The sequence below is a fragment of the Heloderma suspectum genome, chromosome 2 (assembly GCF_057233095.1).
Source record: "Heloderma suspectum isolate Gila_16-S chromosome 2, 16-S_ref, whole genome shotgun sequence".
Classification (NCBI taxonomy): Eukaryota; Metazoa; Chordata; class Lepidosauria; order Squamata; family Helodermatidae; genus Heloderma; species Heloderma suspectum.
This window is the reverse complement of record NC_139459.1, coordinates 204,427,491-204,449,142: the sequence shown is the minus strand read 5'-3', so window position 1 is coordinate 204,449,142 and position 21,652 is coordinate 204,427,491. Positions and strand designations below refer to the sequence as shown.

General features: G+C 42.2%; 1 protein-coding gene across 9 annotated transcripts in view; it reads right to left on the bottom strand.

Annotated features, from left to right (window-relative positions):
• Positions 1 to 21,652, bottom strand: part of CEP112 (centrosomal protein 112) — a 411,978-nt gene that overhangs the window by 344,210 nt on the left and 46,116 nt on the right. For all 9 annotated transcript variants that reach the window (XM_084837487.1, XM_084837488.1, XM_084837483.1 and 6 more), the window contains 2 exons: positions 4,213 to 4,260; positions 4,042 to 4,116 (listed from right to left, as the gene is read on the bottom strand). In XM_084837487.1, coding sequence (XP_084693613.1) covers positions 4,042 to 4,116; positions 4,213 to 4,260 — 123 coding nt within the window. The remainder of the gene's footprint in view (positions 1 to 4,041; positions 4,117 to 4,212; positions 4,261 to 21,652) is intronic.

The window sequence follows — 21,652 nt, the reverse complement described above, 5'->3', positions numbered from 1 at the left end:
CTACAATCACGTAAGCACCTTCCCCTGTCCAAATGCTCCTCCTTACATAAAAATAAGATCCCTGCACATAGAAAACTAGCAAATCCAGAAGAGTTGTGGCCAAACTTTCTGCCCAACTTGCTGCTTTTCAAAAGAAAAAAAATCAGCAGGGATTCCCCCCCCACACACACACACACTATTTTTTTTTTTGTAGAAAGCGCATTCATCCTTGGGAGCGTTAAGTTGAACGCTCCCGGGCAACTGCTTCTGGGAGGCCTAGGCCCGAGGCTGCAAGGCTCAACGTGGCCATTTAAGGGGGCAAGATTTAGGGCTGCATGAAGGAGCGGCAGCCGTTCATGCGGACACACCGCCTGCCCTTTCCACTCCCCATAACTGAAAACAGACCTGCCCCCTCCCTGGGACAGCCAAGCCCCGCCGGCTCCGTCCCCTCCGTTTACAGCCGGTCCGAAGCATCGCGACTCGACCCGGGCGCTGTTTGGCCGCTGTGGATGGGGGCAGCTGCCGCGCCGGCCGCTCCCCTGGCGTTCGGCCAAGTCGGTTAGAAGGCTCCGAACCTCGATTCTAAACAGGGTCTCAGGGAGGGGAACGAGCCCTCTTGTCTGGACTGAGTTATTGGCTCTCATCCAGTCCATTACCCTTCTGAAGCACTATGATACCCAATAATTATTTAGGTGGGTTTAACGAGATGAACAAATGCACACAGGACTAACTAATTTGAGTCTGGTACTCCCTATTCTTCTCTGAACTTGAAAGTCATTAACTGCTCCTAAGTACAAGGAAAAGCTATTAAGAGCAAAATGAAAAGTAGGGAAACAGATAACATGATTAAACAAATGGACATTATATTATGAAATAAGTTTTCTATAGCATGTTTGATCTGCAAAGTGATTTGCAATCCATTTTTCATTATGTCCATGACCATACTATGAAATAGATCATTAATATTCCCATTGTACCAGAGAACATGGCTGAATAGTAATGATTTTCCTAAGGTAAGCCAGTAAAGTCTATGGTTGCATAGGGCGATGAAATGCAGTCTCCCCATTCCTGGTCCCTTACTCTACTTACTAGATCACACTGGCTTTCACAGTCTCAAGGGAAACTGTTGAATAGAATATTACCAGCTGTTGGGATTAAGGGCAGTGGAGTCAATATAATTTGGATCAAGGCCAATAAATAAAACATGAATTAGAACAGGTTCACAGGGCACACCTGTATTCTGAACTAGATATATAAAATAACAACTTCAGTCCAATGATCTCTTGTTGGTGTGGGGGCTCTGACACACACATTGAACTTCCCTACCTGCAAAAGCTGTCCTATTTATTTCAGCTAAGGGGCAGTTCCACACAAATACACATGCCTCTGCATGCACAGCATTCAAATACGCCAAGTAGCCCTCATCCTTCACTATTTCCAGCTACCAACATCTCATTAATGTTAGACTTTTCCCTGTGTATTTAATCAGATAGGCTTAGTTGACTTATAACTAGCCATTACGCACCTAGTTATCTTACAGCAATAGAAAAGTTGTGATCTGGCACAATAGAGAATTTGTTCTGAGCCATGCTATCAGAGAAAGCTTCAAAATTACTACTATGCTCCGAGGCGATAATATTTCTTCTAACCGATCCTGCACTGCTGCTAAGTTACACAAAACAGTTAATCCTGTTACCTTCCTAGCTGCAGGGAACACAGAATTCTTATCATAAAGTTTTCGAAGTGAAGCAGCCACCCACGCATAGTTGAACTTCATGTGTGCAGGTATGAATGTATTTTAGCGAGTTTAGTGAGTTTCCTCCCTGAACTATTAGTTTATGTCCATAATGAAAGCACTCATTTTTTTAAAGGTCCTTTTTATATCTACAAAACAACACTCACCTTTTCAGTGGCAACACTGTGCTCAACTGTGCATGGCAAGTATTGACACTTTGGGGTGGGACAGGCAGAAGGTAAACCGCAATATATTTATTCACCATGGGGCTGCTTACTACGTACATCTGTTCATTTTTAGCTAGATGCCATTTAGTCACATCTTAAACTGCATACCAAACAATGTTGTATTTGCAAGCTTCTTATAGAAACCACACACTAAAATACATGTGAGCTATCGGCAGACAACAAAAAATAACTCAGGGTGTGGAGAAGACACAAACCCACAACAAACGTAAGAATAATCTTAGATACAGTATATGAACAGGTTCAGGAGAGGTTTCTTCCTTTAAATGCACACATGTGGTAGAACTGGGCTGTTTATTTCAATACCAATATGTCATCTCAGAAAGTAAAGATTTCATTACATGCATGGCTAAAACTTCAAAAGGGAGCAGCCACTTTTAATTATTCTATATAATATATTCCAAAAGAGAGTAAGTACTAGAATAGCAGCCGCCAGAAAGAACCCAAGAATTACATGGACTCAGAAGTGACTAAAAAAAAGACACACAAATTGCCATTTTACCTTTCTTTAAAAAAATCAGTTGCATTCCTTGATTAAATCTGTGAAGATGCTGGTTGCAATCCTGCACAGAGTTACACATAATTAAGCTCCATAGATGTCAAATGGAACTCATTAACCCATAGCCACATGCCAAGCTGCAAAACTTGAAAACTGCTTAGTTTTATTTAGAGAAAATAAAAACACAAAAGTCCAAAAGCAGCTTATGCTAACATAGGCAGTATAAAATGAGTTATTTGCCAAGACTTTTTATAAAATAAAATAAGATGATGATAATAATAAAATAAAACATTCTGTGATTTAGCGCTAGAGATATTCGACTGCACTATTTCTTTAATACAATCAGGCTCCATTCAAATAACAGCCAGGACCTTGCATGCTACCTAAGCAAGACCAAGGGCTTGGGTGCACCTTTTCTCTGGAAAAGCAAATTGCCATGCCATATTACAAATTGCTTTTCCTGGGGGAAACCAGTTATCTCCTTCCATTTCAATCCGATTACCAGCATGAAATTATCTCAGTTGCCCTAGAACAGTGGAGGAATGTGTGGCCCTTCCAATGTTGGTGGACTGCAACTCTCATCAGCCCTAGTCAGTGTAACCAATGGGGAGGCATGATGGGAGTTATAGTACAACATCATCTGACTACACATTCCCCAAACCGGCCTTAGTGGATAACTGCAGCAGAAGATGGTAACTTTTAATGGTGTGTTGCTAGGATAGGGCTGGGGTCAGTGTGCTTAAATGGTTCCAATCATTACAGCGTTGTAGAACTCAAAGTCAGAGACCACGGAGTGAAGGAAAAAGAGTTTCTTTATTTAACGCGCGGGCTTAAGGCTGGAATCACTTCCAAAGAGCCAAAAGCCCCGATTTACATCAGCAGATTGTTTTTATAGACATTATGACACATGTGCAAAATCTCCCCCGCCCCTTTCTGTGTGGGTTTGCAGTATTCAGCATTTCCTCTCTTAGCACCATTGTTTATAATACAAGAAATGGGTTATAGGGTAGCCATGATAAGCAGAGAACAGCAGAGAACATGATATACAATTCTATGACCTTAGCCTTTGTTGACAAGATAAGAAATTCTTGTGTCTCGTCATCTTACAAATATATTTCAGAGAGCAAGAGCTTAGCAAGAACATGAAGCATGAGGCTACTTAGTATGACCCCCGATATGGCTGCTACACAGGAAGGGCGGTCCTGAGACCCCCAAAATCTGTTGTGGGGGTTGGACGACCCCAAGGACAGCATGGGAGGTGGTACAAAAGGCTGCAGGGGAAAACTGGCAAAAATGCCTCCCCTCCACCTTCCATGAGCATCATCCTCCACTGGATTATGAGCCCCTCCATGAAAAGAAGAAACCTAATGTCTAAGTCATACTCTGTATCCAAGCCATAGTCCTATTTTTATGGATGTATCACTTTTCTGAAGTATTTTTGGTCATACTGAGACATTTATCCTGTTTCACCTCTAATACCATACCTGTCATTCAAAAAAGCCAGGACCCCTGGATCCAAGCCCATCTTTTATAATTTTTTCTTGACTGTGAGGCCCACAGAAAGGGTAAATCAAAAATATTACCTCCTTTTCATGCATACGGAACATATGCTCATCTCGAGAAGCGCTGGTTTTCCCCACACCTATCTTGGGCGACATCTATTGAAAAAATGAAAGTTTGTACTTAGCACCATCTCTGAAGGCAATTCATGAATAGAAAAATATTACAAAACCAAATATAACAACACTACCTACCAGTGACAACGGTATTGGTTTCTCACGTAAATATCTGGGATTTTCAAGCTGGAAAAGAGACATTGAGAGCTTTAATGCATAAGCCTTTCTGTTCCTATATTCTTAATATCCAAGAATAAAATTCATAAGAGTGACTAGCTCTAAGGTGTCTAATTTAGCTTAAGTGGCCTCCTTTCAGTGGAAAGGTGCTTAACATTTTCTAAAAGTCAGACTCTGAAGACCACAAGCTGGATTCAGACTTTCAGTCATGAAACGGACTGAATTGCTTTTGGAAAGTCACAATCCCTTAGATAAATGACCTCCCAGGGTTGTTGCGAAGCTAACTCCCTACCTGAGGTCCTTGGAGGAAGAGAGGGAAACAAATATAATTAAAAAATTAAAGGATTTGAATGGGAGAAAACCATTTTCACATTCTGATATATTTATTTATTTATTACATTGATATGAGGGCAGCATGCTTCCCCACCCACATTTGTATCCTCACAACAAGTGTGGTAGGTTAAGCCTATAGTTAGTGAATGGCACAGTCGCTCAACATGGTCTTCTCACAGACTCCAAAGGCCTTTAGGGTTGGGTTTTTTTACATCTTTGTAAGTTAAGCAGCCCAACAGGTTTCCCTTTCAAACACACAAACTCTTGTCCTTTATTCTTAGACTACTACAATATGACAATGTAAATGAACATCTATGTAATTCACAGCTTTAGCAAATATCTAAAGAAATCCCTATTCACCATGAAATATATAACACTATAAAAGCATCAATTCCAGTAAATAACTTGGGGGGCAGCAATGAACACACAAACCATTTCCTCTATAATAAAACTACATCATACCACATGTTTGTTAAGTTTTAGAAGATATCAACATATCTGTGCAAAGAAGACATAGTATTAAAAGCCTTGCCTTTCAAAAATATAATTTCTACAACCTGGGGTAGATATCTGAAAATGAAGACAGCAATATATCTTATAGCATGTCACTGGTCCTAGACTATTTTCTTTGTTGCTAAAAAGATTATTGTAGAGTAAACTGTTTTAACATGATATGATCAAAAGGAGCTTATTTTAAACACAAGGACTAGGGTCTAAAAGCCATGGAATCTAGTTTCATGCACCCCAAATGGCTTTGGATCTATTATTTGAACAGCATTTCCTCATTCCACATGGCAAACCAATTTTGAAAGTAAGGGAACTTTCAAAAGCAATCTATGGGTGCTTCCAAACAAGGCTTGTGCATGTCTCTTCAGCTGAACAGGTTATGAGCTAAATCTGATGCATCAAAGTGAAGGAAATGCAACTACATGTTACACTGAAGAGGCAACTGCCACTGAAAATGGCAGCCCCATGATGAGTTCTCTCCCATCCCTCTGTAACATTTAATTTTAGCAAAGGGCTAGATGCACCTGATCTCATCTGATCTCAGAAGCTAAGCAGGGTCAGCCCTGGTTAGTACTTGAATAGGAGTCCACCTGGGAATCAGGCTTCCTGCATTAAGCAGGGGGTTGGACTCGTTGGTCGTGTAGACCCCCTTCCAATCCTATGATCCTACTAACATGTGCTAACAAAATAACAATATGCATTTCCCCAACTCCTCCAGTGGCAGCCAACAATAAATAATTGAAGTAGGAAAGCACATGACATATTCAAGACATGGGCTAGTTGGATTAGATGTTATGGAGGTAAGGGAGCCCAGTTCCAATGTCACATTTTGTGTACATGGCTCTGAAACCACTTCAGTTGAATAAATACATGAGCTGAAACTAAATTAATCTATTTCTCTGCTGTGACTATCTATACGGTCTTGAAAAGATAGTAATTCTGAACTAAAGATCATCCTCCTTTCCATTCAGACAATCAAGACAGGACATGGTACATGCACCTTTTAAAATGGACATTCTCTCTAGCAATTTCCTGAGCTGTTCTCATTGTACATATGCATACACATTATATATTCATAGAATCATAGAACACTAGGGTTGGAAGGGGCCTACAAGACCATCGAGTCCAACCCCCTGCTCAATGCAGGAATCCAAGTCAGAGCATCCCTGACAGATGGCTGTCCAGCCTCATCTTGAACGCCTCCAGGGTGGGAGAGCCCACTAGCTCCCTAGGTATTTGGTTTCATTGTCATATTGCTCTTACAGTCAGGAAGTTTTTCCTGATGTTCAGCCGGAATCTGGCTTCCTGTAACTTGAGCCCATTATTCTGTGTCCTGCACTCTGGGATGGTCGACAACAAATCCTGGCCTTCCCCTCTGTGACAACCTTTCAGGTACTTGAAGAGCACTATCATATCTCCCCTCAGTCTTCTCAAGGCTAAACATGCCCAGTTCTTTCAGTCTCTCTTCACAGGGCTTTGTTTCCCATCCCCTGATTATCTTTGTTGCCCTCCTCTGAACCCTCTCCAGCTTGTCTGCATCCTTCTTAAAGTGCGGTGCCCAGAACTGGACACAGCGCTCCAGATGAGGCCCAACCTGAGGTGCTATGCTCAGTGCTATGCTTCTATTAATGCAGCCCAAAACAGCATTTGCCTTTTTTGCAGCCACATCACATTGTTGGCTCATATTCAGCTTGTGATTGACAACAATTCCAAGATCCTTCTCGCTTGTAGTGTTGTTGAGCCACGTATCCCCCATCTTGTAACTGTGCATTTGGTTTCTTTTTCCTAGGTGCAGAACTTAAATGTCATTCTGTTATTTTCTGCCCAGCGCTCCAGTCTATCAAGATCACTTTGAATTCTGTTTCTGTCTTCCAGGGTATTAGCTATGCCGCCCAATTTTGTGTCATCTGCAACTTTGATCAGCATTTCCTGCACCCCCTCCTCCAAATCATTAATAAAAATGTTGAAGAGCGCTGGGCCCAGGACTGAGCCCTGTGGTACCCCACTCGTTACCTCTCCCCAGTATGAGAAGATCCCATTGATAAGCACTCTTTGAGTCCCGTTCTGTAGTTAACTGTGGATCCACCAGATCGTTGTTTCATCTAGCCCACTTCGAGCTAGTTTGCTCATCAGGATATATTGGGGCACTTTGTCGAAAGCTTTGCTGAAGTCGAGATATATTATGTCCACAGCATTCCCACAGTCCACAAGGGAGGTTACCTGACCAACAAATGAGATCAGATTTGTCTAGCAGGATTTGTTCTTGACAAATCCATGATGGCTTTGAGTCATCACTGCATTGTTTTCAAGGTGCTTCCAGATGGATTGCTTTATCATCTGCTCCAGAATTTTCCCAGGGATTGATGTCAGACTGACTTGTCTGTAGTTCCCAGGTCCCTCCTTTTTACCCTTTTTGAAGATAGGGACATTAGCCCTCCTCCAGTCATCTGGCACTTTACCCATCCTCCATGATCTCTCAAAGAGAATAGACAGTGGTTCTGAGAGCTCTTCTGCCAGTTCCTTTATTACTCCAGGATGCAGTTCATCTGGCCCTGGAAATCTGAACTCATTCAAAGTAATTAGGTGTTCCTTGACCATATGCCTATCGATCTCAAGCTGCAATCCTGTTCCATCAGCCTGTACTTCACCTTTGCCAGGGGGGTCATAGACCCTCTTTTGGGAGAAGACTGAGCCAAAGTAGGAATGGAGGACTTCTGCCTTTTCTTTGTCATCTGTTATCATTTTGCCATCCTTATTTAATAGTTGAACCACCATTTCCTTCCTCTGTCTTTTACTAGGCATATATCTGAAGAAAGCCTTTTTGTTGCTTTTAGCATCCCTCGCTAACCTCAGCTCGTTCTCAGCTTTAGCCTTCCTGACGCCATCGCTGCAATTCTGTGCTACCTGCCTGTACTCTTCCTTTGATGCTTGTCCTTCCTTCCACTTCCTATATGTGTGCTTTTTTGTTTTCAGGTCATCTCTAAGCGTTTTGTGAAGCCACATTGGCTTCTTCTGTTGTCTTCCTCCTTTTTTTTCTTGTTGGAATTGTTTGTAAATGTGCCTTGAGAATTGCCTTTTTTAAAAACTCCCACCCATCTTGGATTCCTTTTCGTATTAGAGTCACTTGCCATGGGAACTTATCATTGTTCTGAATTTATTAAAATCGTCTTTCCTAAAATCCAGGGTACGCGTTTGGCTACACTTGGCTTTTGCTTCCTTTAGAATCAAGAACTCAAGTATAACAGGGTCACTTTCCCCCAGAGTTCATGTAACTGCTACTTTATCCACTACGTCATCTCTGTTGGTTAGGATCAAGTCAAGGTTGGCCGATGGTCTAGTTCCTTCCTCTACTTTCTGTAGGAGGAAGTTATCTGCCATGCAAGTCAGGAATTTCCTGGAGGGGCCATGTTTTGCAGAATTTGCCTCCCAACAAATATTGGGGAAATTAAAGTAGTACCATTACTACTACATCATGCTTCGTTGAAACATTGGCAATTTGCTTTTCAAAAGTTTCAACCTCGTCTTCTCCTTGATTGGGTGGCCGGTAGTAGACTCCGACCACCATGTTCCTTTTATTCTTTGCTCCATTTATTTTAACCCAGATGCTCTCGATGGGGCTACCAAGCTCATCCTCCTGTATTTCTGTGCAGAGGTATGTATTTTGAACATATAGTGCAACCCCACCTCCCTTTCTGTTACTCCTGTTCTTTTTGAACAAGTTATATCCTTCAACTGCTGTATTCCAGTCATGAGAGTCATCCCACCAAGTCTCAGTTACACCTATCAAATCATATTTGCTTATTTAGTTTCATGTTTTATATCTCACATTTCTTTAAAAAAAACCTTTATTCAAGGCAAAAATGTGGCTCTGTATTGGTAACAGGAATATGTCCCTATCACCACTAAACTCCACTATCCAATGACCAGAATGACTCTTATCTATCGTGTTTGGCTCAATGACATCAAAATGAACTTAAAGGCCATTTATGCAACTTATAGAGAAAGGCATGAAAACAGACCTTTATCTTACAATATTGTAACCTTGCAGTCAGGACATATCTTTATCTTATTTTAGAGCACTTTGACTTGAAAGTGCTTTATAAATATTGAATACAGTCTTAAACCATTTTCCTGACTACATTTCCCTTGTGATGTCAAGCTTTCAGGATTTAATTGTTTTTTTCATATCCCCATCTATCATATAAAAGGCACTTATTTCTTTAAAAGTTTTCATTTTTAAAATGAAGTGTGCAAATAAACACACAGCTATTAATGGAAATGAAAATTGACAGCTAGTTTGCATATTTTATTTGGCATGAAATGCAGTAAATGGGTTTTAAAATAAAGCAAGGCTATAAGTGGGAAAGGTAAACATTACTTGTTTACAAATGGACAAATGTGGCTGAGTCGCTGCTGTTCACAAAGTCCTGCATTTTCCAGCTCATTCCTTTTTTGCTACTCATCTCCACAATTTTACATTTCCCAAGTAATACCACAGTAAAAAGACAGTCACAATAAATGCCACCCAGTTTAAAAAAACAAAGAACATGTGACACAAGCAAACAAAATACATAAAATCCTAAAGCGTATTTGCCAATTTGAGCAAACAGACATTTTTATACAAAGAAAATGTTAAAATATGCAGAGTCTTGCTTTGGAAGATTTCACTTAGAAGTTTTAAGATTTCTTAATTGTTCCAGATTTCTACAGGGTTGCACAAGCAGCCTGTTACAGCTGAATATACTTAGTATTTGTATATATTTAAATGCATGTGCATGCATGTGAAAGGAAGTTTAGGGAGGTCTCTTAAAGACATGTTTTAAAATGGGAACTAGCATACTGTAGAACAAAAATTTGGGAAAAGCAAGACATATTCGGATGACAGCTAATCACATTTCCAGCTGTCATTAGTGAGGTAAAGCAACCAATACCACTCACTCAATAGACACGATACAAAGAACTGTACAACTAGTTCCACACTCCCAAGATGGTTTTGGACTGTGAACTATTTTTACAAGGGCTTGGTTTGCCAAAGTAGTTCTTTGGATCCCTACTTATATAAAAATGATTGAGATAAAAAGAACTACTATTAGACACACCCAAGGACTTGTGCTTGCCTAGTACAATATTATTATTATTAATTTTTAAAATACAGATCACCTACGTTCTGTCAAAAATTGCTTTTGAAACCCTCCTCCATTTCAAGAGAAGCTATCTATGCAGCATGATTTTAATTTTGTGGTTTTTTGGATCCTGGCCATAAATACTTTTTAAAAACAGGCAAAAGCCTTTGTTTTCCAAGTCTTTTGCCTATATTTTAAAAATATTTTTCAATAGTATTCCTTTTTATGTTTTGTTCGAAGATTTATTTTTTCAGCATTTGTATTTAAACAGAACCATCGTCCAGTGTCTTGAAAGAGACAGAAAAGGGTTTCTCACGTACTCATTTCCAGTATCCACTCTTCTGACAGCATCTGAATGTGCTTTGTCATCTGCAGCTATTACAAAAAAGGAGACATGAGCTGTAGCCATAGAAGGCATGTCCTATTGCTCCACCACACTTCTATATTGAAGCGCAGATATGAGAAGACCCCAGCAAATGATTCCACTCAACTATTCAAGCTAAGAGACTTTGAATCTTTTACAGTCTGCATTAGAGACAGTTTTACAGTGTCATCCACAATACCTTGAGGTGGAAACCTTTCTACCTCCCCCACAATGCTGGAGGAGCAACCAGATACTCCACTTCTCTTTTTCAATGGGGATATACGACCAGAAAAACAAGGTTATACTTACTTGTAACATGTATTCTTCAAGTGGCTGTGTGCAATCACATAATGGGAACTGTGCATGCGTAGGCCAACCACAACATCTCCCAGAGCTTCACCAGAATGCAAAAGCATTCCTCTCCTCTCACTTTTCCTCACGTTGGGGGTATGGGGAGCATGCATACCCACTTCAGTTCCTTCATTGAGCCATCACAGAAAAAACTGCAACCTTACAGCCTCTACTGGTGGGCAGGTGGGAGTGCTGTGTGACTACACAAAGCCGCACCAGTTACAGGTAAGTGCAATCCCTTTTTATTCTGTGACTTACCAGCAGGTGGGAGAAGCGTCATGTAAAGGTGGTCTGTAGCACTTAGGGGTGCACGAAAGTCACTTACCTGGTCTCGCAGCTTTTCGCGGTGGGGGGGAGGCGCTTCGATGCTCCCCCTGCGAAGTTCAGGCCGGGGGGGGAGGCTTCCCGCCTCGCCCGGGCGAAATTCAGGCCGGGGAGGAGGTGCCTCGCCTCGCCCGCGAAATTAAAAGTTAAAAAAAAACAAAAAACGCCCGTGATAGGCTACGTGACGATTAACATAGCCTATCACGGCTAGATCTGCAAAGTCAGCCGTGATAGGCTACGTAAATCGTCACGTAGCCTATCACAGGTGACTTAAAAAAAAAAAAAAAGCGCGTACGCAAATGGCGGCCCCCATAGGGAGCCGCCATTCGCGTTCCTTATTTGGTCGCTGTAGTCTATGTAAATCTTTACGTAGACTACGGCGAAAATAAGGGCAACGCAAATAGCGTTGCCCTTATTTTCGCCGTAGTCTACATAATCTTTATCCGTACGCGTTTTTTTTTTTTTTAAGTCACCTGTGATAGGCTACGTGACGATTTACGTAGCCTATCACGGCTGACTTTGCAAATCTAGCCGTGATAGGCTACGTTAATCGTCACGTAGCCTATCACGGGGGCGTTTTTTTTTTTTTCCTTTTATTGGAGTGGCGGCGGCGGCAGCCGGTCAAAAGACCGGCTGCCGCTCCCGCCCCGGACGAAGACCCAACGAACCGCCGGCCAGACCCACCGCCGGGAGGGACATTCGCCAAAGGTAAGTCCCGTCCCGGGGGGGATGCGGGGGGCGGGGGGGTGCAGAGAATTTCTCCCCGAAACTTGTTCGTGGGGCCGAACACGTTGGCGCTCGGCCCCCCGAAGTTTCAGGGAGAAATTCTCCGCCATCCCTAGTAGCACTGCTCTTCCCACAGTTGCCTCTTTCCTTATAATCAAAAATAATGCCCCAATTACATGTTCTTCAATCCATACTTTTTCAAATACCAACTTTTGTATCTGTTACACTTATCATATGATACGTTATATTCTGGAAGCGAATCTGCTCATACAGTCAGGGCCAGAAATACTGGAACAAGGATAACTGTTTTGGCAGCTGGCCTCTGTACACCACCACATTGAAGCTGAAAGGAAACATACCCAGATGGGAGCGAAATCAGGACTTTCAGCTGTAATTCAAGGGGGTTGACGAAAGTGGGGCACTAACCATTCAGGAAGGACAGCCAGTGGCATACACACACACCCATCGTTGGTGGCTCATAAGTAATGGAACAAACCTACATCATTTCAAACTTAAGGATCGCCTTTAATACATGAATGAAAATCCTTTGCAGTCAATGACTGCCTGAAGTCTGGAACCCACGGACACGATCAAATGCTGAGTTTCCTCCCTCGAGAGGCTTTGCCAGGCCTTTACTGCAACTGCCTTCAGCTGTTGCTTGTTTGTGGGTCTTTCTGCCTTCAGTCTTGTCTTCAGTAAGGGAGAAGCATGCTCTATTGGGTGGAGATCAGGTGACTGACTTGGCCATTGAAGAACATCCCACGTCTTTGCCTGGAGAAACTCTTGGGTAGCTTTTGCTGTATGTTTTGGGCCATTATCCATCTGCAATATGTGGCGGCGTCCTATCAGTTTTGCAGCATTCAGCTGAATCTGAGCAGAAAGTATAGCCCTATACACTTCAGAATTCACCCTGCTGCTTTTATCAGCAGGCAGGTCATCAATAAACACAAGTGACCCGGTTCCATTGGCAGCCATACATGCCCATGCCATAACACTGCCTCCATCATGTTTGACAGATGATGTGGTATGCTTTGGATCGTGAGCTGTTTCTTTCTTTCTCCATACTTTTCTCTTCCCATCATTCTGGTACAAGTTCATCTTGGTTTCATCAGTCCGAAGAATCTTATTCCAGAACTGGGCAGGCTTTTTTCGGTGTTTGTTGGCAAAGGCTAATCTGGCCTGTCTGTTCTTGAGTGTTACCAGTGGTTTGCACCTTGTTGTGAAGCCTCTGTATTTACATGCATAAAGCTCTAACAATTTAATAAATCTAGATCATGATGATAATGAGATTAGAGTCAAAGAGTTAGATTTTACCAGGCATACGAATAAGAACCCTCTCTGTATGGCCCACTGAATTGAGAGCCACTATGATAAAGACTCTGGTGAAGAATTCTATCCAATTGAACAATAATTTACTTCTGTGATACCTGAAGAAGCTTTCACTGATACATTCTATGACCTGCCAGTAATGGAACTACAGTCAATTACTACCAGGGTCCATGCACTGTTGAAAAGATTAGCCGAAGGCCACCCTGCTTTGGACCCTTCGCAAAAGCCTCTTCAGGTTCCAGCTCTACAATCAGATGATATCAGCTACACAGGATTACTGAAACCATCTAATTTAAACTCCTTGGAGAAAAAGGCTGCAGATGAGCAAATCGCAATACAGTCGCAGCACTGCCTGACACCATCCTCCTTGCCACTTTCTGCTATTGAGCCTCTCAAGTTCACCTCTTTAGGAAAATCAAATTTAACTGAGCTGGGATTCTTCCAAACCAAACTTCAAAAAGTTACAGCAGAAATAAATTTACCACCCCGCCTTCCTGCACAGCCTCTGGAAAACAGGCCACTGTCTCGCCCCACCTTCAAACACCTTCAAACCATGCAGCACACAATTGTATAGCTGACGGACACTTTATAGGGATAGAATTTGCATGCGAACAGCGGTCAACTCCACCCTCTCAGACCCCAGCAACAGACAGGCCATGTGGAGATAGGGATAGCGGAATTATATCTGAAGCAACAGGACTCCACAAACAAGCAGCATTAAGAGGGCTGGTCCATGCTGACTATCTTCCTCTCCACAGGTTGGCACTGCTATTTTTATTAGATTACTCTCTTGGAATGTTGCAGGATGGGCCTCCAAGCTGGTAGATGAGAATTTTAAAAAAATTTGCACTCAGTTTGAAGTTCTTTTTATTCAAGAAACCTGGGCTACCACTATGACTGTTCCCACTTTTCCAGGATACCCTGTGTATACCCAACCAGCTAGCAAATCGGATAGTAGAGGCCGTGCCCAGGGTGGTCTAGCAACTATGGTTTCAGTGGATAATAACCCAAATATTTTACAGCTTGATGTAAGCGATAGTAGTAACACCTTAATTCTTCAGGTGGATTGGCCTTCAGGTCTGACCGTTTTTTTAGTAAATGTATATTCTCCTCCGCAGAATTCAAAGTATGAAGATACCTCCATATGGAATGAACTTGATCGGGTCCTCTCCACCCTATTTGAAATACAGGCTGACCCCAAAATCTTGACAGCAGGTGATATGAATGCTAGAATAGGACAAAACAACTGTAAAATTGGTGAGAAAATGGGACTTACTCCAGAAGATCTAGCTTCTCTCCCTACTAGAAATTCTAAGGATCTGGGGCTTAATAAAGCTGGTCGATTCCTCTTTGCTCTTGTTAAGTTTCACTTACATATATGTAATGGGACAGATATAGACCCAGATTCAAACTTATATACATATATTGGCCCAAGGGGCAGGAGTGTGATAGATTTTATGATCCTCTCACAATCGGCTCTATTCTTTTCTAACAATTTTAAAGTCCTTACTAGACCAGAGAGTGAACACACGCCAATTCAGATGTGTCTTTTGTTACCAACTGGAAAAGTTCCCTTCGTTTTCGCTTCTGCAAATAATTTAATAACCCAGGGAGAAAAAAGACTGTGTTGGAATGGGAAGCTGCAAGAAGAAATAAATTTATTTCTAGCAACCCCCAAGATGTTATCTTTGAGAGAGGAATTTTTTACCTCCCTGGACCCCCTGGGAACTTATGGGAAAATAGTGAAAGAACTTAGACCATTTCTGGTCACTACTAAAGCTCCTTTTCCAGGCCTGCACACTAATCAAGGCTGGTTTGATAAATAGTGCACTGCCCAGAAACGTAGGCTGGCAGGAGCAATCAGGAGATTGAGGCAAGAAGACTCCTTAGAAAATTTTACTGTGTACATCAGCTTGCACAAAGAGTATAAAAATCTCCTGTGCCAGAAAAAGAACGAGTATGTACGACAATCCTGGATGGAGCTAGGGCTGGCAATTCTAGAAAGAGATTCAACTAGATTCTGGATGTTAGTGACAAAAGGGACAAGGAGACATCATGGCTCTATTGATAATCAAATTACTTCCTCACAGTGGCAAGCTCACTTTTCAGCCTTGTTTAGACAATCTTTTGCTGGGACTGCATCTGATCCCCTTCTCGGCAGGGATTTTTTTGTCTTTCTCTTCCTGCCCTGATTGGGAACCAGTAACCTGGGATGAAGTGCATGATTTGATTGCTTCCCTGCCTCCTAAAAAGGCCCCTGGAGAGGATATGCTTCCTGGTGAATTGTTTAGATCTAATTCTACTTGGTGGTGCCCAATTCTTGCTAAAATGTTTACTTATATAAACCAGCATGGAAAAATCCACCAGGGCTGGGAAGTGAGCATTGTTGTTCCTATTCACAAGAGAGGGTCTAAAGCAGATCCAAATAATTTTAGACCAATCAGTCTGCTTAATGTTGCTTCAAAATTATATACTAAACATCTTTTGCACAAATTAGAGTCATGGGCAGCTGAAAACTTGATCTTAGCTGAAGAACAGGCCGGGTTTGCAAAGGGGAAATCTACAATAGACCAGTGTTTTGTTCTCCATCACCTAATACAGAAATATTCTCAGCAGGACAGAAAAGAGTTATTTGTTACTTTTGTGGATTTTAGTTTAGCCTTTGACCTTGTAGATAGAGATCGTTTGTGGCAAAAGCTATCTGCCACAATCATTGATAGAAGGCTGTTTCTTTTAATCCAAATGCTTCACTCTGACACTACTCTTAGGCTGGAGGCGAATGGATTGTTATCAGAAAGCATCCCAACTGATAAAGGAGTGCGTCAGGGATGTTTATCGGCCCCTTTTCTTTTTAATTTTTATATTAATAGCATTGTACAAGAACTGAGTGATTTGGAATGCTTCCCAGCTTCTATTCAGGACGTTAAACTCTCAGTCCTCCTATATGCGGTTGATATCGCAATGATTTCCACTACATTAATTGGTATGCGAAGGCTCTTGAGAAAGTTGAGTACATTTTGCACAAGAGAGCATTTGTCTATTAACTATACTAAGACTAAAATTGTAGTATTTGGGAAGAAAAGGAAAACACATATGTGGAAGTTGGACAATGAATCCATTGAACAAATGAACAACTTTAGATATTTGGGCCTTAATTTCAATGCCCGACTTTCATGGAGACAACATCTAGATGTAATTAAGATGAAATCATCCCAGTCTACTCAATCTCTCCTTCAGTTCTCTTGATCACAAGGGGGAAGTTTGGTTGCTCCTGCAGTTGAGATATTTCAGAAGAAGGTAGTTTCACAACTGACGTATGGGGCTGAGGTATGGGGATACATGAATGCCTCTATTTTTGAGGTGGTTCAGAACTCTTAAATGAGATCTCTCTTAACTGTCCCCTGGAGTACACCTGGGGCCCTTCTAAGGGCAGAAGTAGGATTGAGTTCCGTTAAAACATCTATTTACGCTGCTCTCGCTTTGTATTGGCTCAAGTTGACCCATATGAGCGATTCCCACCTTCCAAAAAAAATGCTTTCAAGAGCAACTTCAGACCCCATCCCAAAAGTCTTGGGTAAACCTGACCAAACCTATGTTGCAAACTTATGGAATTGATACTGAGTCCTTTCCTTCTTTCCCTTCTGATATAGTAAAGCAGAGGCTTAAAGAAAAAATTATCTTTGTTCTAAGTGGATGGATTTGGTTACAATCTCACAAATGCCTTACTCTTGCTGGTACCCATTATATAAGACGTCATTTGGTCTGGAGAGTTACTTTACAACTCTGACTGTGCCTCACTTACGGAAATCATTTACAGCATTGAGTCTACAATGCATGCCTTCTGCCTTCTTGGAGGGAAGATTTGACAATACCCCAGTCCATCAGAAACTCTGTATCTGTGGGTCTGGGGAGGTTGAGGATGTCTCTCATTACTTACTAAGATGCCCTCTCTATGGCCATCCTAGGCATAAATTTCTTGCCATTATTTCCCAGAGCCTCCTAAATAGAACACCTTTAGAACAGATATGTCCTTCTTTCTGGCACTGATGCTTTCACCACTGCCCAGGTAGCAAAATTTGCCTTGGCAGCAAGGAAAATATGTGCCAAAGCCCAAACAGCCTACTAGGGATGATTCTGTTGGTTGTATGAATTTATGTATATACAAATATGTGACTGTACTGTTTTTTTTCTTGTTCTCTCTCTCTTTTTAATGTACATTGTGGTGGCCTATGGCTTTAAGCAATAAAGTATTGTATCGTATCGTACATGCATAAAGCCGTCTCTTGACTGTAGATGTTGACAATTACATGCCTACCGCCTCAAGAGCGTTCTTGACCTGGCTAGATGATGTGAAAGGGTTCCTCTTCACCATGAGCAGAATTCTGCAGCCATCCACTTTAGTTGTCTTCCATGGTCGTCCAGGCCTTTTGCTGTTGCTGAGCTTGCCAGTTAATTCCTTCTTTTTCAGGATGTTCCAAACTGTTGTGTTGGCCACTCCCAATGTTTTTGTTATCTCTCTGATGGGTTTATGTTGTTTCCTCAGCCTAATGATGGCCTCCTTCACTCACATGGACACCTCTTTGGACCTCATGTTGGGAGTTCCAGTGAACAGCTACCAAATGCAAATGTAACACTCAGAACCACCTCCAGGCCTTTTATCTGTTTGATTGGTCATGGGGTACCCAGGAAACAGGCCACACCTGGCCATGCAGCTGCTTGTCAGCCATTCGTTCCATTACTTATGAGCCCCCAACAATGGGTGTGTGTGTATGCCACTGGCTGTACTTCCTGGTTAGTGAACCACTTTCGTCAAACCCCTTGAATTACAGCTGAAAGTCCTGACTTCGCTCCCATCTGGGTGTGTTTCCTTTCAACTTCAATGTGGTGGTGTACAGAGGCCAGCTGCCAAAACAGTTATCCTTGTTCCAGTATTTCTGGCCCTGACTTTATGAGCAGATTCACTTCCAGAATACAATGACATACACACTTCTTTAGAATTGGTGGCTATTTCATAAAAATCTGCCAAACTCTTAAATGTCGCACCAGTGTACAATGTAGCACATTGTGGTGCAATAGGTGTTCCCATTGTGGTGCAATAGGTGTTCCAGCATAAGAAATCCAAAAAGATTGTATAAAAATACTCTGTTCTCTTGTCCCCGATACTAGAATGAAGCATCTGCTTCTTGGCCATATCATGGCAGTCAAGAGATGATGAGACACGTCCCATTTGAACTTGTCTAAGACTCAAATCATCAGTGGAAATGGAGGGAATGCACATGGTATCTGAAAAGTATCACAAAATGAGTCTGGAGTCTTAAGTAACCAATACTACTATCTCCCTCAACTTCTTTGACTTTTTCTAAGACTATTCCAATGGTGATTTTGTGTTTCCTCTTAGACCACCTTATATCCCAACTCAGCAGAAGCCAAAGCCATAACTTCAAGAGCAATAACTGGCCTCCATAAAGCTAGACTACTGAAATGCACTTTGTGTGAGAATGCCTTTGAAGAGGGTCCAGTAGTCTCATTTGGTTCAAAATGCAGCCAGACATTTGTCTGGCATCCTATAGTCAGAGCATAGAACTGATCTTTTGTCACCTTCATTGGCAACCTATTTGGTTCAACCAATTCAAAGTGCTGCTTTGGTCTTTAGAGCCTTAGATCAGGGGTTGTGAGGCCTTGTTCCAGTTCAGGGGGACTTATAGGCTCTGACTCTGAGTCAGAAGGAGATGCTACAGAATCAGGCTCAGCTGTGGGGAGCCAGGAGCCAGAGAACTCAGTGCTACCAGGCCTCCCACTGGCTTGCCAGCCAGGAGGGGGAGAGGCACAGGCCACTGATACAGCCTGTCTATCTCCACAGCTGAGAGACCTGACCTTGATGGAGGCCCTTGCTTCTCAACCAGGGGAGCCTTCCATGGGAACAGAGCAACAGGAGGAAGTCTCTCCAGGGAAGGATGGTTCAAAGGTGCCTCCTTTACAGCTGCGTCAATTAAAGAGGGCGGAGCAGAGTGTCTTGTGAGATGCAGCAATTGCCTAAGAGGCAGGTTTCCCTGCCAGGATCGAATGTCCAATACTGATACTTAGCGGCCACTCCCCGGTATTTAAGCCAGAGCCACCTTCCATAGTCTTTGTGAGAGACAACACCTGGATAACATGCAAAGCTTCCCTATGTTGTATTGGACTTTCTGAACTTGTTGAGATTTATTCTGCCAGCTTGTTACAGGACTGCGTGGGGTTTTGTGTTGCTTCTCATGAACTGAACCCAGTTTAATTATTTTATGATGAGAAGCATTATCTGTGGATCTTTATTTATGCTGTAAAGGCATAAACCTATTGACTGGAATTATAGCAATAAATGGTTTTTACTGTGAATCAGGTTTTGTCTCTGGGAAGTCAGGTCCCAACAGGGGTAGGGAAACAGTGGCCCTCTAGATGCTGTTAGACTCCCATCCGTCCCAGCCACGATGCCCAATGGCCAGAGATAATAGGAGTTGTAGTCCAACAACATCTGCAAGGCCATAAGATCCTCACCCTTGCCCTAAACAGTCTTGTACCAGGTTTCCTTAAAGACCACCTTCTCCCACATAAACCTGCCTGGGCATTAAGATCAGCTTCTAAGCCCCTGCTCCTGGCACCATCTCAAATGTGTGTTAGGTAAACTTCAGACCCTGGTTTTCTTCTGAGGTGGTGCCACAACTCTAGAATATTCTTCTCCCCCCGCCCCCTGAAATGTTTTCTTCATCAGAATCTGAAGACGTGTTTATTTCAGCAGGCTTTCAGTGTGCAACTTTAGATCTGATGTTACAGTGTTAATGTGGCATCCATTTTATATTGCTGTTTTAGTTAGCTGCTTATTCCAGTTCTTCAGCACTGTCAGAATGTCATGGTTCAAGTGACCAAGGAAGCCAAACACATATTGGAGAGCCCTCACTTTGAGTATCACATTACAAATCTTTCCTCCCAAATGCAATGAAGAGTTTTGTAGTACTTGAAAAATGAATACATTTATTGTGGCTTTCAAGACCACTTTGAAAGATACAGATTTTTTATATTTATTTACTTACTGCATTTATAGCTCAAGGTGGCTATAGTTCCCTGTCCCCCCCCCCCAATCCATTTTATCCTCACAGCCACCTTACAGGGTAAATAAAGCTGAGAGATAATGACTGGCCCAAGCTAGTGAGCCTCATAGCTGAAAAGAGACATGAACCCAGGTCTCCCCGGTCCTACTTCATATGTGTGTGTGTGTGGCCAATCAGAGAACAGACCATTGGTCACTTACCCATAAAAAGGATTTGTGCATGTAAAACAGTACATCGGGTGTGTCTTATGCACCACCTAGTGGTCAAAGGCAAAACTGCTGCTCCAATTAAGTCTTAACTGTCTTTCCCGCCTCTGAAATTTACTTTCCGATGACAAGGATCAGTGAAAACAGCGAAACACAAACAAGAAAAACGCGCCATCTCGCACTCTCTGCAGACAGGGCTTGGAAAGAAACCAAGTGTGGCAAAATAAGAAAATTAATCCCCACCAGCAGAAACAGCCATAACAGAATCTGAATATATGATATGGCCCTGGTGTACTGTTTTACATGCACAAAGAAATCCCTTTTACAGGTAAGTGAGCAACGGTCTTTTCTCATGTGCATGTAAACAGTACATCAGGTGGGACATACCAAAGCTTGACCCATGTAGAGCAGGATTCAACAAAGTAGTAGCTGCTTAATGATTGGGAGGGATGTGTTGCAGAAACATCTAAGTCAATCTTGTCATGTTTAACAAATGTGCTAGGATTTGCCTATATAGCTGCCCTACAAATCAATGCAGCAGAGCACTGAGGAAAAAAGCTGCCGATGTCACAGCTGCTCTTGTAGAATGGGAAAAAAAATTGGTAGGTGGAAACAACTTTAGGCAGGAATAGGCTAGGGAAATACACGGCTTTAGCATCTACTCAGAGTGGCATTAGAAACTTTCCGTCCCAAGGAAGCAGGATGGAATGATACAAACAGGGAATATGACTCCTGAAAAGTTTTGGTTCTGCTGATATAGGCCTTGATGGCCCTCCTGACAACAAGGGAATGCCATTTCATTTCTGAGAGGTGCACAGGGGAAGGACAAAAAGTGGGAAGAATTAGCTCTTGTTGACAATGAAAAGGAGGCAGAACTTTAGAATGGAGAAAAGGGTTAGTATGGAGCACCACTCTATCTTTATGGAATATACAGATGTGTTTATCCACAGAGAGGACATTAAGATCGGAGATCCTTCTGGCTGATGTTAAGGCCACAAAGAATAAAACCTTGAAAGGGAGCAGTCGGAGAGATACTGATTTCAGGGGCTCAAAGGG